General features: G+C 41.3%; 1 protein-coding gene across 1 annotated transcript in view; it reads left to right on the top strand.

The window, feature by feature from the left end:
• LOC133232783 (E3 ubiquitin-protein ligase RNF213-like) overlaps nt 1-14976 on the top strand; it is a 129217-nt gene that overhangs the window by 48196 nt on the left and 66045 nt on the right. The window contains 8 exon segments of the mRNA XM_061392638.1: nt 2145-2234; nt 2950-3072; nt 4220-4400; nt 5302-5475; nt 5856-5993; nt 8756-9345; nt 10198-10360; nt 11880-12097. Of these exon segments, the coding sequence (XP_061248622.1) occupies nt 2145-2234; nt 2950-3072; nt 4220-4400; nt 5302-5475; nt 5856-5993; nt 8756-9345; nt 10198-10360; nt 11880-12097 (1677 nt within the window).

Raw genomic sequence — 14976 nt, 5'->3', positions numbered from 1 at the left:
TACCACAGATTACATTTTAATACCAAGGAGTGAGCACTTTCTCAAGGGACAGACATGGCAAGGAGTCTCCTGGCCTCCTTGGGGGAGTCTCCAAGGAGAACAGCACCCCTGAGAGAGCAGGTGAGCAGGGGAAGGTGCTGCTATTCTACCCTGCATGACTTATGAAAAGGACATTTTCAGTGCAGCTCAACTTCTTAATGTTCTTGCTCCTGAATCTAATCCTGGAAGAGTTGAGACAGATTATATTGAGAGGTAGTCCAAAGGACAGCCAACCTGAACTTTTCAAAGTTGTCAACATCTGCCATATGATCCAGCAATCTTACACCTAGGCATATATCTGGAGAAAAGTAAAAATTCAGAAAGATACATGCACCCCTATGTTTATAGCAGCACTATTTACAATAGTCCAAACATGGAAGCAACCTAAATGTCCATCAACAGATGAATGGATAAAGAAGATGGGGTACATATAAGCAATTGACTACCAAGGGCTTCCCTGGTAGCTCAGATGGTAAAGAGTCTGCCTGCATTGTGGGAGACCTGGGTTCGATCCTTAGGTCAGGAAGATCCTCTGGGGAAGGAAATGGCAACACACTCCAGTATTCTTGTCTGGACAATCCCATGGACGGAGGAGCCTGGCAGGCTACAGTCATGGGGTCTCAAAGAGTCTGACATGACTGAGCAACTAACACTTTCAATTGGCTAGTACTTAGCCAAAAAAAGAATGAAATAATGCCATTTGCAGCAACATGGATGGACTTAGAGGTTATCATATTAAGCAAAGTAAGACAAACACCATATAATATCACTTGTATGTGGAATCTAAAATACGACACAAGTGAATTTATTTACGAAGCAGAGACAGACAGATTTGTGGTTACCAAAAGGGAAAGAGGGTGGTGGAAGGATAAATTAGGAGTTGGGGATTAACAGATACACACTGCTGCTGCTGCTGCTGCTGCTGCTGCTAAGTTGCTTCAGTCATGTCCGATTCTGTGCGACCCCACAGACGGCAGCCCACCAGGCTCCGCCGTCCCTGGGATTCTCCAGGTAAGAATACTGGAGTGGGTTGCCATTTCCTTTTCCAATGCATGAAAGTGAAAAGTGAAAGTGAAGTCGCTCAGTCGTGTCCAACTCTTTGTGACCCCATGGACTGCAGCGTACCAGGCTCCTCTGCCCATGGGATTTTCCAGGCAAGAGTACTGGAGTGGGTTGCCGTTGCCTTCTCCCAGATACACACTACTACATATAAAATAGAGGAACAGCAGGTTCTATTGTATAACACAGGGAACTATTTAAAACATCCCATATCAACCATAATGGAAAAGAAAAGGCATTGTCAACATCATTAAAGAAAGGAAGAAAAAATGGCTGGAGAACTCCTCTAGAAAGGAGACACAATAGCTAAATGCAGTGTTAGTGAACAATGGGGATGTGGACAGGGAGACTTCCTAGAGAGGAAGATGGGGTACCTATAAACAATTGACTACCTAGGGCTTCCCTGGTAGCTCAGATGGTAAAGAGCTTGCCTGCAATGCCAGAGACCTGGGTTCGATCCTAGAGAAAGTTGTCACCCCTGAGTGAATGGGCCTCAGAGTGACCCTTGTACTTATGTGTGTAACAGAAGGGCCGTGGTGTTGAGAATGCCTGCATAGGATTTAGGGGCCAAGAGGCATGATATCTGCAACTTCTTTCCAATGGATCAGCAGAGAAAATGCCTGTTTCTAGACAGACTATAGGGAGCACAAAAAAGAGATAAAGCAGCCACTTTAAACACTGGGGAGTCTAGCTAAAGGTATATGGATGTCCTTGTGCTGTTATTGCAACTTTCACTTAAGTTTGTAATCTTTTGAAATTGAAACAATTCAATTGCTTGAATTCTTTTGAAATTGAAATACTTCAACTGAAAGGAGAGAAATCCTTTCTAGATAAAAATTAGTGGTAGGCCAGTAGTAGTGACCTGGCCCAGTCAGGACTTTTGGTTTTAAAGGCTAATGTGGGTTGCCCTGACTCACCAGTGACACAGCAGATCATTAACAAAATAAGTCAGAACCCAGATGTCCTTGAAGTTCTGTGCTCTTTGATAGCATTCCACTGTGGCAACTAGATGTCTTACTGGCTGTCCCTTACTTGTGGGTTTGCAGGTCTGGAGGCGACTGGTGGAAATACACTTCCCTGTGGAGCATGGCTGGAAGGAATCCTTGCTGGGGGACTTGGAAGGGAGGTTCAAACAGGTACCAAAAATTAAGGGGTATTCTTTTCGGAAGTTGGTAAAACCAAATCGTGAGGAACAATAAACACACGTGATGACTGCATTTGAGTGGACAGGACATGGGGTTCAGGTGACTCTGTTTCTGATTCAGCCTTAATTGTTTGACCACAGATGACATACCAGAGAAGAATAAAGGCATGGGATCTGGGCACCAGGGGAATCCTGGGCATGGGTAGAGTTCTAATAGGCACTAACTATATGCTGTCACTCTAAGTGGCCTGTTGGTGACAAGAACCTTATTAAGCCCAGTGACAAGTGGGAAAAACATAAAAGTGCTCCTCATTTTTAATTAAAGCCTGTGACCCTAGAATATTCAGGTTTTAAAAAAGAAGATATGAGAGTTTTATGTGTAATTGTTAAATGGGTCTTTATAGGGAAAGAGAAGCAAGGAAAAAATCCTTTAAAAAATTGTACTGTTTTTGGCAAGCTGCTGTGCCAGATGCTTTTCCTGCAAAGTGGGTATTTTAGCCATTTTGGTCTTATTTGAATTTTAGCCTTCTTGGTCTAATGGTTAGAAGCAGAAGACATGCTTCTTGTGGGATGAGAAGCAGGCCAAGGTAATGGGGAGCTGATAATACCATATTAGGAAAGTGAAAATTACTAGGGTGTTTTCATTGCACAGAGTCTGAGAGTTCAGCATCCCTAACCTCTCACACCCTTGTCTTCCCGTCTTGCAGGAGATGCCTTTTTTTCAGATTTGTGCCTTCTGCAATTCTAACTGGGATGCCACAGGTGCAGAAGACAGTGTGGCAAAATGCTTTGAGATGTGTGCCATTGAAGCCGTGGGCTTGGTCTGCCAGGTGAACAACCTTTCCCACTAAGAACTGCATTTGTGTTCACACTTGCTTTATGACATCACCAGCCAAAAGTTATTAAGCACCGCTGGTTCTGAGACCCTGGTACCCATGCGAAGTATGGGCTCTGGACATCTCCCTCCCCACCCTGAAATCCAGTACTCTCTACCCACTCTGTGAAATGCCACTCAGCTTCCTGCTATTGTTTGGCACCAGAGCAGCTCACATGTGACCTCCAGCAATCTTTCAGGCTGCTCCTAAATTCCCTGTTGTTATTAATGCCACCCACCCATCCTTGGTTTTATTGCTTGCTGATAACACTAGCTTAGCATGCAATAAGGGCTTCCCTGGTGGCTCAGATAGTAAAGAATCTGCCTGCAATGCCAGACACCTGGGTTCCATCCCTGGGTTGAGTTAACAAAGCATTATGGAAGAAAAATGCATACAGTTGAAAAGATTTTATCAATTAACTTAGAAAAAGAATTAAAATATGTATGATGTTTGTAGGCAGCTTTAAAAGAATTTCAGTTAAAAATACAAAAGATACCCATATTAATAGTTTACTTGTATTATGTTTGATGTTTTTCATAATGTAAAAGTCCCAAGAAAAATAGCATTGAGCCAGAGAAAAGCATTCTTTAAGAAATTTAAGCATTTTATTTGTTCTTTTGGGTGCTCCTTTTTTTTTTTTTTTTTTTTTGAGACATTGTATATGGGCCTTCCTGGTAAAGAATCGCCTGCAATGCAAGAGACCCCAATTTGATTCCTGGGTCAGGAAGATCCCCTGAAGGAGGGATAGGCTACCCATTCCAATATTCATGGGCTTCCCTGGCGACTCAGACTGTAAAGAATCTTCCTGCAATGCAGGAGACCTGGGTTTGATTCCTGAGTTGGGAAGATCCCCTGGAGGAGGCCATGGCAATGCACTCCAGTAGTTTTGCTTGGAGAATCCCCATGGACATCGGAGCCTGGTGGGCTACAGTCCATGGAGTGGCAAAGAGTCGGACACACTGAGCAACTAAGCATAGCACAGCATGACTAATTATAAGAGATTTCTGAAATGCTGTTGGGTGAGTAATTTACTTCTGTTATTCAAAAATAAACTAACCAAAAAATCTTCTAAATGTCTCTTTCTTTATTTATTTTCTTATAGTCTCAAACCAGTATCCTTGAGAAAATCTCTTATAATAACTCACGAAAATATGACACCATTGTTTCTGCTGTGATCACTAAGTCCTGGCCAAGAAGTGGAGGGGAATTTGTAGACAACATGGGTGAGGTTTTGAATCATCTGCTCATATGGCCAGACATCAAGCATCTCTTCAAGTTGTGTGGTATGTTCATGAGGGTGCTGGGAACATCTGTTCTGTCCAGTGGCACCTCTTGACTCAAGATTGGGGGCAAAGTATTTGACCTGTAAGTCAGTTAGATTGGGTTGATGTTGGATGGAAGGACCCAGGAAGGCTCAGAGCATTTGGATTATAATTAAGAACTAACACTGAAAGCCACCATTCATGCAAAACCTGCAGAACACCATCTTTGTGCTGACATTGTACCTTTGAAGTGGTCCTGAAAAGATTACATTTGTGTCTTTTAAATTAATAGATCTTATATTTTAGAACAGCTTTAAGTTGATAGAAAAATTGAGCAGAAAGTACAGTGTTCCCATATTTACTTGCTCCACACACAAAATTTCCTGTATTATTAATATTTTGCTTCAGTGTGGCATGATTGTTTTAACTGATGAGCCAATATTGATACATTGTTAATGTCAACTAAAGAAAACAGTCACAACCTAAAAGTTGAGAGTTGTGTGTGTTTTTTGTTTTCCCATGGGAATTTTTAGGACTTCAAGCACAGGGGACAGCTTCTCAAGCAACCCTGGGAAAACTGCTCCAAGGAGGAAGGGGTAGGAGTCATGCTATATAGAAGTTTGCAATAAGGGACAGGTAGTCTGAACGTCAAAAGATTATTGTTAATTAAGGAAAACCAGATATTTCAAGTTAAGAAATTTATCACTTTTCTATGTATAGGAAGATGCAAGAGTCTGGGCTTACTGAAATCATTACTTTCATATGCATCTCAGTGGCTGATGGATGCCAGATGGAAATATGGAATGACTTTGCTTTATTCTATGGAATTTGGGGCAAAGCAATGAAGAATTTATTGGAAATCCAATAATGTGAGAAGGAAGTGGGGTGCCTACCATTTTAACTCTGTTCTTAACTTGGTCAGGAACCAATGAGAAAATATTAGCAAATATTACCAAGGAAGGCAAGAAGTTGATGGCCACTGCGGACTCTGTGTTCACAAAAGTTACAAGTGACCTCATCAATGGAACGATTTTAGTTGGACAATTGGAGCTGATTGTAAAACACATGAATCAGTTCTTCGACCTCTGGCATTTAAGTAAGTATCAAGTTGAGATGTGACTTCAGGCTCCTAAGGGTTTAGGAGCTAAGAAGCTTCTGTGTTTGCCTGTGTGTCTTAGAGACGTAATCTTTGTGGTCTTTATGATGAGTGGCTCTTCTCACCAGAAAGTTGACAGAGGATGACTTCTAATCTTCAGGAAAATATTGGGAAAGTGATAAAATACTGACCACATAAGAGGACTGGTTGTTTTTATTCCATGCTGCTGACACGGGGACATCTTGGAGTGGCCATGCATGCAGCCCCCGGCATCACACAGCCCAGCATGTGGGGCATATTCATGGGCAGTTTGAGAAATGGCTTGCTAAAAAATGGAAATTTGTTTGTTCTACTGGGTTCCTTTCCTTTTTTTCCCCCAGAGAATAAAAGTCTTTCAGCCCAAGAGAAAGAAGACATTCTGAATCTGAGAAAGAAAGAACTGGACACTCTAGAGAAAGAGAAGACATATGTTGACTCTCTTCTGAAGTTGTGTGGGAGGGTAAAAGATCTGATAAAAGGTGACATTTTAAGCATTAAAATAAACAAAATCGAAAGGTCCCCAGGGGAGAAAGGTCAAAGGAGAATATGATTTAAAAAAACATACCACAGTAGCAGCCATTTATCTTGGAAGGGAGGCTTTTTCTAACGTATTAATTTTTAATAAAGTTAAAAACTTTTTGGTAACTACCGACATAGCTCAAAATAGCATGCTTCTTGATTTTCAGGTTTAAACATTATCATTTATGGAAAATTAGGATTTAAATCTCCTTATTTTTCAAATTTCTGTCTTTTACACATAGGCTTTCCTATCTCCTTTTCCTCCAATTTTATCATAATTTGAATTAGATCAGTCCTCAGGGTTTAAATGTCACATCTGTGTAAATGCACTTTTCACACCTGAGCCATGAAATAGGCCATGATTCTCTCCTATTTCTTGTGCAAACTGTTTTCTCTAGATTTAAAATTATTATCTTGTCCTATGCTTTGTTTTCAATGTATTTATTTTTTTTAATTCAATGCCAGATTCCTTACCAACTGTTTTAATTTCCTCAAAAGGAGATCCATTTGATTTTTCAGATAGAATCTTGCCAAACTGGAGATAAGCACTCCTAGGGGTATCTTCAGAGAAGGCAATGGCATCTCACTCCAGTACTCTTGCCTGGAGAATCCCATGGACGAAGCAGCCTGGTAGGCTGCAGTCCATGGGGTCGCTTAGAGTCGGACATGACTGAGTGACTTCACTTTCACTTTTCACTTTTATGCATTGGGGAAGGAAATGGCAACCCACTCCAGTATTCTTGCCTGGAGAATCCCAGGGACAGGGGAGCCTGTTGGGCTGTGCTGTCTGTGGGGTCGCACAGAGTCGGACATGACTGAAGTGACTTAGCAGCAGCAGCAGCAGGGGTATCTTGCCTCTCTTCTCAGCTGGATCTGTATCCTGGGTCTCATGGCTCCCTGCTCTCACTCCTGTGTTTTAGTGAAATACACACTCTGTTTCTCCTGAGAAAGGAGCCCAGGAGTTCTTGCCTGTCTGAAAACGTCTGCCTTCACAGGAGATCTGTTGTTTGGTGCAGATCTTTCCTTCAGGATTTGGAGTTCGTGGCTCCATTGTCTCTGCAGGGTCACTGTTTAGAGTCAGTTGGGATTCTAACCCTTTGTGGATTACATATTTTCTCCCTGGAAGCTCTCGAGATTTTTTTTTTTTTTTTGTCCCCCTTATTCTGAAATATCATAATGATGTTCCTTGGAATGGGTCTCTTACCCATCTGCTGTACTGGGCATACTTAAGTGGGTCTTTGTAATCTAGAAATCCAAGTCCTTGAGTTCTGGGGAAACTTCTTGTGTTAGTTAAGTGATTACTTTTTCTCTTGCTGGAATGCACAGTTGGATATTGGACCTCCTGGAATAGTCATCTAACTTCCATACATTTTCTGTCCTATTTTTCATGTCTGTGCCTTTTGTTCTGTTTTCTGAGCAATTTCCTTAATTTTCCTTATATGCTTTCCATTAAATTTTTAACTTTCTCTTCTTACTTGTATTTAATTTACAGAACTCTTTTTGCTTTGAGTGATCCTTTTTCCATACTATCCTGTTCTGGTTAATGGTTATAGTATCATATCTTTCCAAGATTTTTGATTTAGAGATTTTCTTTTTCTTAGTTTCCTCTTTCCTCCAAATTGCTTTTATTTCTTGGTATGTTTTAATGTCTATTTTTCATGTTTAAGACTTTGCCCCTCTGTCTAGAATTCTTTTTTATCTGTTTATATTAAGAGAGAGGACTAACGCCCTGGTGGGGGATTCTGAGGATGGAGTGGCTAGGCTTTGAAATAGCCTGTATCTTTAGCTCCTCTCTCTTGGGCTGCTCAGATCGCCAGTCTCTTGCCTGGAAGATATAGGGCTGCCTGCCACGTCTCTAGGAGTCAAGATAGCAATGAGGGCTGGAGGGTTCTCAGCATCCAAGATGTGTATCTAGCCCCAGTCCTTCCTTCTACTCCCTGTGTCCTCTCTTCTCCTTTCTAGCTTCTCAAATTTAGTGGCACATACCAACTGTTAGCTTCCTGACGAAGAGTAGATGTCTGGAAATGCCTTTATTCTGCCGTGTACCTGAGACCCCCCAATCCAGAGAGCCCTCTGTGTTATCCTTAAACCACCTGTTGCATGTCAGGGTGGAGGAGGTGCCACCAGCCTGCTGTATGGAATGGGTGGGGATGAAAATGAGCCTGTTTGATGACTTGTTATGCAGACTTTCAGCCCAGTCCTCCTTATTTCATCACCACCTCCCAAATTCCAGCATCTGTGCAGCCAGGGTCTGTGCATGTGGGAAATTCTGTGATGACAGACACCTGGCAGAATCTCAGGATTCCCCACTATGGGCTAAGACTCCAAGTTCTCAGGCTTGGAACATTGTTTACCCTCAGCACATCTGCTTTTCAAGTTCCAAAGTTTTGTTGCTGTGGTCTCCTTTACTATACAGCCTTGTTGCTTTATGGCTTTTGAAAAGCAATCTCAGTTCTATTATTGCAGCAGGATTTGGGGAGGGAGTGGAAATGTGCAGATTTCAAATGGCCATCTTCACCCAGAAGGTGCAAAGCCTTCTTTGTCATGAAAATTGATTTTTCATGGAGGGTGGAGATTTAGGGATGCTCACTGAGAAAAAATGCCAGCAAGTGTATCCACTTGCATTTCCTTAAGAGCAGAAAGGGGAGTGAAAACTGGGAAAGTAAAATAAAATGATATTGTGAACAGAGTTTGACTTGACATTCTCTTATGGTTTCAAAAGTGGATTTTGGAGAGATTGCTGAAAGATATTCGGAAGACCTCAGTGGGAAAAAGTTAAACCAAGTTGTGACAGTGAGCTTATCAGCCACCTCCCTCGACTCAACGTGGGCAACATGTTATAACCTGAGCCACGAAGTCCAAGAAATGGCCAGAAACGCATATTTGCTAAAGGACAGTCACATCTTCCCAATCTTCTGGGCAAAGGCTGCACAGGAGCTGAGTGAGCCAGAAGAGAACTTGGAAAGGAAGATATTTCAGCCTGAAGAGGTGTATGAATATTTATATTGTCCTTGTTTCAAAAGGTTTACAAAACTATATCAGGATCTGAAGTCAGGGGAGGTCACCTTTGGGGAGATCAATGACATCTTCAAGGACTTTGTAAATAAATACAGCGACCTAACTGAAGACCTCCAGATCATGTCGGCTCTGGATCCCAGAGACCAGAAGGATTGGATCAAGGAGCGAGTCCAGCAGATCAAGGAATACCATCACCTGCATCAGGCTGTCGACTCAGCCAAGGTCATCTTGGAGGTCAAAGAGAATTTGGGCCTGACTGGTGACTTCGGTGTTCTCCACACTTTACTAAGCTTTGTAAGTTATTTACTGGGGACTCCTGGGCATAAGGGTGGCAGGGATCCTGGGCTTCTTGCTTTTAAAAACTGAGTAAGATGAGTTCACAGATTACTCAGGGTTATTTGTATTATTTGATGCCCAAATATGTCAAGATATTTGTTTTTACCTTTGTTTACCAATAGTGTGACTGTTCTTTGGCTAATGAGGGTTTCCTTAGATCAGCAGGAGGATCATGAATTTAGGAAAAGGCAATGATCCTCTTTGGTCATCAGGTATTTGGAAAGAGTGTCCTGAGTTCTTTAGGTTCTATAAGCAAAAAAAACCATTTGTTTTGTCGACTTTCCATAGCTAGTACTTAACTCGGTGTGGTATGTGCTAAATTATTTGTATTACAGTTAAGAAGTGAGTCTTTTGCCTTATGACTTTTAGGGTGGGCATTTTTAAGGTATATGGTGATCTATATTATTGCATGAACAGGTGTGATGATGACTAAAATTTAGCCCAAAGTTTGGAATTACATAAGCTTGAATCCCAGCAGCATGTTCTTGAGTAGATCACTGTCATTTCTTTATCTAGAAAACAGGAAAACTTACAAGATGCACCTGGCTGGGTTCTTGCACAGGTTTTCTTAGCAGAATCCCAGATGTAGAGGAATTGTGGTTAGTATGGATGAAGTGGGGACAGCAAGGGTGGCTACAGTATTCAATCTGGGATAAGAGGTTCATGTATATGTCAGTCCTGGATGATTGTGGAAAGGACTATTGGGATGGTCAGGACTGCTGTTCTTGGGGGTCCAGGAGCCAGTTCTAGCCCACATACTGCCGTGTCTTTCAGACTGTCTTTGACAACTCTCTTTGATAACTGTCTTAGACTGACTTGGACAAAATTTGCCATGAAAAACTCAACTGGATCAACCAGCACATTATCCATGCCAAAAAGCTACTGCAGGATGTCAGTGAGACCCGATGTCAGTGTCTGAAGGAGCTGTCCCAGAGGAAGGAATTCATCGGTTGGGTCCGGGAAGCTCTCAGAGGTACAATCCATCACTGTGGTGGCCAGAAGGCTGGAGAGTAGTTAGATGGTTCACGGGTGGTCTTCCTAAACTTACTGGCAGTCACTCCCTTGATCATGTTCTGAGTAAAGGACTGTGAGACACATTCTGCATTTTTTAAATTGAAATATATTTACCATACAGTATTGTATCTAATTAGGGTGTATGGCACATTGATTTGATCCATTTATATACTGTAATATGATTACCATTGTAATGATAATTAGCCCCCATCACATCCCATAATTTTCCTTTCCTTTTAGTGATTGAAATATTAAGATTTAGTCTCTTAGCAAGTTTTCATCTGTATTCTTTAGGTAAATGTGTGAGATGTGCATAGTTGTTGTGGATAGAATTTATATCAAGACAGTATCACTCCTTTGCTGGTGTAAAAGCTATTTCCTTGGCTACTTTTTTCCTCTCTCACTCTGGATTCTTGCTGTGAACAGCAGCATCATTTTCTTAAAAATTGTGTCCCTTTAGCTTTTTCTTCGTGTTGAGTTTTACTAGAAGCTAAGGCAACTTGTCTAGACTTAATCACATCTACTTGTCATTGTACATGGGTTTGGCAGTATTTTCAGCTCTGTGGTTTGGGTGATTTGGGCAGAATTAATTCATGGAGGAAGGGAAGAGGCAGGAAAGAAGGAAGGTGGGTGGCCCTGGTATAAAGGGACAGGGGATGGGCTGCGTGCTCATCTCATCCCAGCCTCACTGCTTTCAGCTGTGGGCTCCTCAGGCTACTGCAATGCCCCAGCTTTGATTAGCAAGCAGCGGTTTTTTATAGATAACTGTCAACATGTTTTTTTACCAGCTCAGCATTGCGTGTGTGCTCAGTTGCTCAATCATGTCTGACTCTTTGTGACTGTAGCCTGCCAGACTTTTCAACCCATAGAGTTTTCCAGGCTATAATATTGGAGTGGGTTCCCATTTCCTTCTCCAGGGTATCTTCCCAACCCAGGGATGGAACTCTTTCTCTTGCATCTCCTGAAGTGGCAGGCAGATTTTTACTTTTTTTTTTTTTTTTACCATTAGTGCCATCTGAGAAACTCTAGTACCATCTAAGCTTTTTTTCCCCCATAATTAAATGACAATATAATGTGAATTACATGAAATAAAACTCACAAAATACCCATGAAATGCCCAGACATTGATGCTATTCGGTAAGGTCAGGTATTGGTCAGAATATCAACATAAATGGCAAAAGAAAAAGGCCCCAGGTTCTTATTGAAAGCAAAAAAATGGATAAAACCCTAAAATCCACTAAATATCCATTTATAGCATCAGTAATGGAGAAGGAAATGGCAATCCACTCCAGTATTCTTGCTTGGAGAATCCCAGGGACAGAGAAGCCTGGTGGGCTGTCATCTATGGGGGTCGCACAAAGTCAGACATGACTGAAGCGACTTAGCAGTAGCAGCAGCATCAGTAAGGAGCACTGTTCCAAATTTGAGGCTCCTATCATCACAGGGAGCCCTACATTCATCTACGCATTCTGCCCCAGGTATCACCGAGCTGAAGGTGTTCGTAGACCTGGCCTCCATCTCTGCGGGGGAGAATGATATTGACGTGGACCGGGTAGCTTGCTTCCACGATGCTGTGCAGGGTTACGCGCCCCTGCTGTATGAGCTGGACACCAGTGCGGGTTTTGATGAGTTCGTGCAACACCTGAAAGAGCTGTGGAAGGCTCTGGATAATGACCACAACCTGCCCACGAAACTGGTGAGTCTTATTTCTGGCTCCAGAGCAGGTTAAGTTTAGTGAAGCATCACTTAGAAACACTAGGGGCACAATTGCAAATACTGCACACTCACATGGCAGGGGTTTTTTTGTGTGTCATTTTAAATATATATATATATATATAATTTAAGTATAGTTGACTTACAGTGTTTCAGGTGCAGAGCAAGGTGATTCAGTTATACAAATACACATATGCTATTTTTGAAATTATCTTCCATCATAGGTTATTATAAGATACTGACTGTGGTTCCCTATGCTATACAGTAAATTTTTGTTGCTTGTTGCATATCTATTTTTTAATTGGAAATCTAATATTCTATTCACACTAAGCCAAACAAGTGGAATAAAAATGTCATAATTTTTTTAGGTAAGCAAAAATTCATGTTTTCTAAAAAAAAATATATATATATATATTTATATATATACACACACACAAAGGACTTCCGTAGTAGCTTAGCTGGTAGAGAATCGCTAGCAATGCAGGAGACCCCGGTTTGATTTCTGGGTTGGGAAGATCCCCTGGAGAAGGGATATGCTACCCACTCCAGTATTCTTGGACTTCCATGGTGACTCAGACTATAAAAATTCACCTGCAATGCAAGAGACCTGGGTTTGACCCTGGGTCGGGAAGATCCCCTGGACAAGGGCATAACAACCCACTCCTGTATTCTTGCCTGGAGTAGAGGAGCCTGGTGGGCTACAGCCCATGGGGTCACAAACAGTTAGACATGATTGAGTGACTACAGCACAGCACATGTATACAAAAGCTTTTCTACTGCACTTGATAAAGGCTTGAGAAAGAACATAAATAAAAAAAAGAAGAGATGGAGAAACTGGAAAACGTAAACTAAATTAAATGGAAGCACCAAATATGAAATAGAAAAAGTGAAACTAGATAAAAGTAAAAGACCATCATATAGTCCAGTTGTTTTTAAACATGACTTCTCATTAGAAACATATCTGAAGCTTTGGAGAAAAAAGCAATACCTGAGCATTTGTATTTTTCAAATAATTTTTAAGATAATTCTGATAGGCATCTGGATTTTAAAATATGATTACAGGTTTTTCTAATAGATCCTAGTTTTGGTGATAAAGAGTTTTATTAATTTTCTGTTGACCAATCATGATACAATGGTATTAAGTAAGCAATAGTTACATGATCACAGTAGTAAAAGATATTTATCAGTTTTCACAGTCAATAACCAGACAAAAAATAAAAGATAATTACAATTGTAAGCCATAATGGGAACTTGATTAACTTAACAATATAACATAATTACATACAGTTTGGGGGGGTCATGCATAATGATGTGGTAAGTGGAGGTGCATACCTGCACATGTTTTCATCCACACAGCCAGTCTATATCTTTTGGTTGGTGCATTTAATCCATTTACATTTAAGGTAATTATCAATATGTATGATCCTATGACCATTTTTTGAATTGCTTTGGGTTTATTTTCTGTAGGTCTTTTCCTTCTCTTGTGTTTCCTGCCAAAAGAAGTTCCTTTAGCATTTGTAGTAAAGCTGGTTTGGTGGTGCTGAATTCTCAAAATTTTGGCTTGCCTGGAAAGCTTTTGATTTCTGCATCAGATCTAAAGGCCAGTCTTGCTGGGTGGAGTATTCTTGGTTGGAGTTTTTTCCCTTTCATCACTTAAAAAATATCATGCCATTCCCTTCTGGCTTCTAGAGTTTCTGTTGAGAAATCAGCTGATAGCCTGATGGGAGTTCCCTTCTATGTTATTTGCCGTTTTTCCCTTGTTGCTTTTAATATTTTATGTCTGTCTTTGATTTTTGTCAGTTTGATTACTATGTGTCTCAGTGTGTTCTGTCTTGGGTTCATCCTTCCTGGGACTCTGTGCTTCCTGGACTTGGTTGACTGTTTCCTTTCCCATGTTTGGGAAATTTTCAGCTATTCTCTTCAAATATTTTCTCATGTCCTTTCTCTCTCTCTTCTCCTTCTGGGACCCCTATAATGAGAATGTTGGTGCATTTAATGTTGTCCCAGATGTCTCTTAGGCTGTCTTCATTTCTTTTCATTCTTTTTTCTATATTCTGTTCTGCAATAGTGATTTCCACCATTCTGTCCTCCAGGTCATTTATTTGTGCTCCTGCCTCAGTTATTCTGCTATGGATTCCTTCTAGTGTATTATTCCTTTCTGTTTGCTTGTTCTTTAGCTCTTGTAGGTCTTTGGTAAACATTTCTTGCATCTTCTTGATATTTGCCTCCATTCTTTTCCTGAGATCCTGAATCATCTTCACTATCATTATTCTGAATTCTTTTTCTGGAAGGTTGCCTGTCTCTACTTCATTTAGTTGTTTTTCTGGGATTTTATCTTGTCTCCTCACCTGGGACACAACTTTCTGCTTTTTCATCATGATTAACTTTCTGTAATGTGGTTTTTGTTTTAGCTGCTATGAGACTGTGGTTCTTGCTTCTTTTCTCTGCCCTCTGATGGATGAGGCTAAAAGGCTTGTGTAAGCTTTTTGATGAGAGGGACTGGCAATGGGAAAAACTTGGTTTTGCTCTGGTTGGCAGGGATTTGCTCAGTAAAGCTTTAATCCAATTATCTGCTGATGGGTGGTGTTGCACTCCCTCCCTGGTAGTTATTTGGCCTGAGGCAATCCAGCCCTGGGGTCTATGAAAGTGAAAGTTAGTCACCAACTCTTTGTGACTCCAGGGACTGTAGCCCACCAGGCTTCTCTATCCATGGGATTCTCCAGGCAAGAATACTGGAGTGGATTGCCATTTCCTTCTCCAGTGGATCTTCCTGATCCAGGGATCGAACCCAGGTCTCTCACACTGCAGGCAGATTCTTTACCAGCTGAGCTACTAGGGAAGCCCAGGGTCTATGGTAGGGTT

This window comes from Bos javanicus, chromosome 19 (assembly GCF_032452875.1).
Source record: "Bos javanicus breed banteng chromosome 19, ARS-OSU_banteng_1.0, whole genome shotgun sequence".
NCBI classification, from domain to species: Eukaryota; Metazoa; Chordata; class Mammalia; order Artiodactyla; family Bovidae; genus Bos; species Bos javanicus.
The sequence above is the reverse complement of the archived record's forward strand: the minus strand, read 5'-3'. Positions and strand labels throughout refer to the sequence as shown.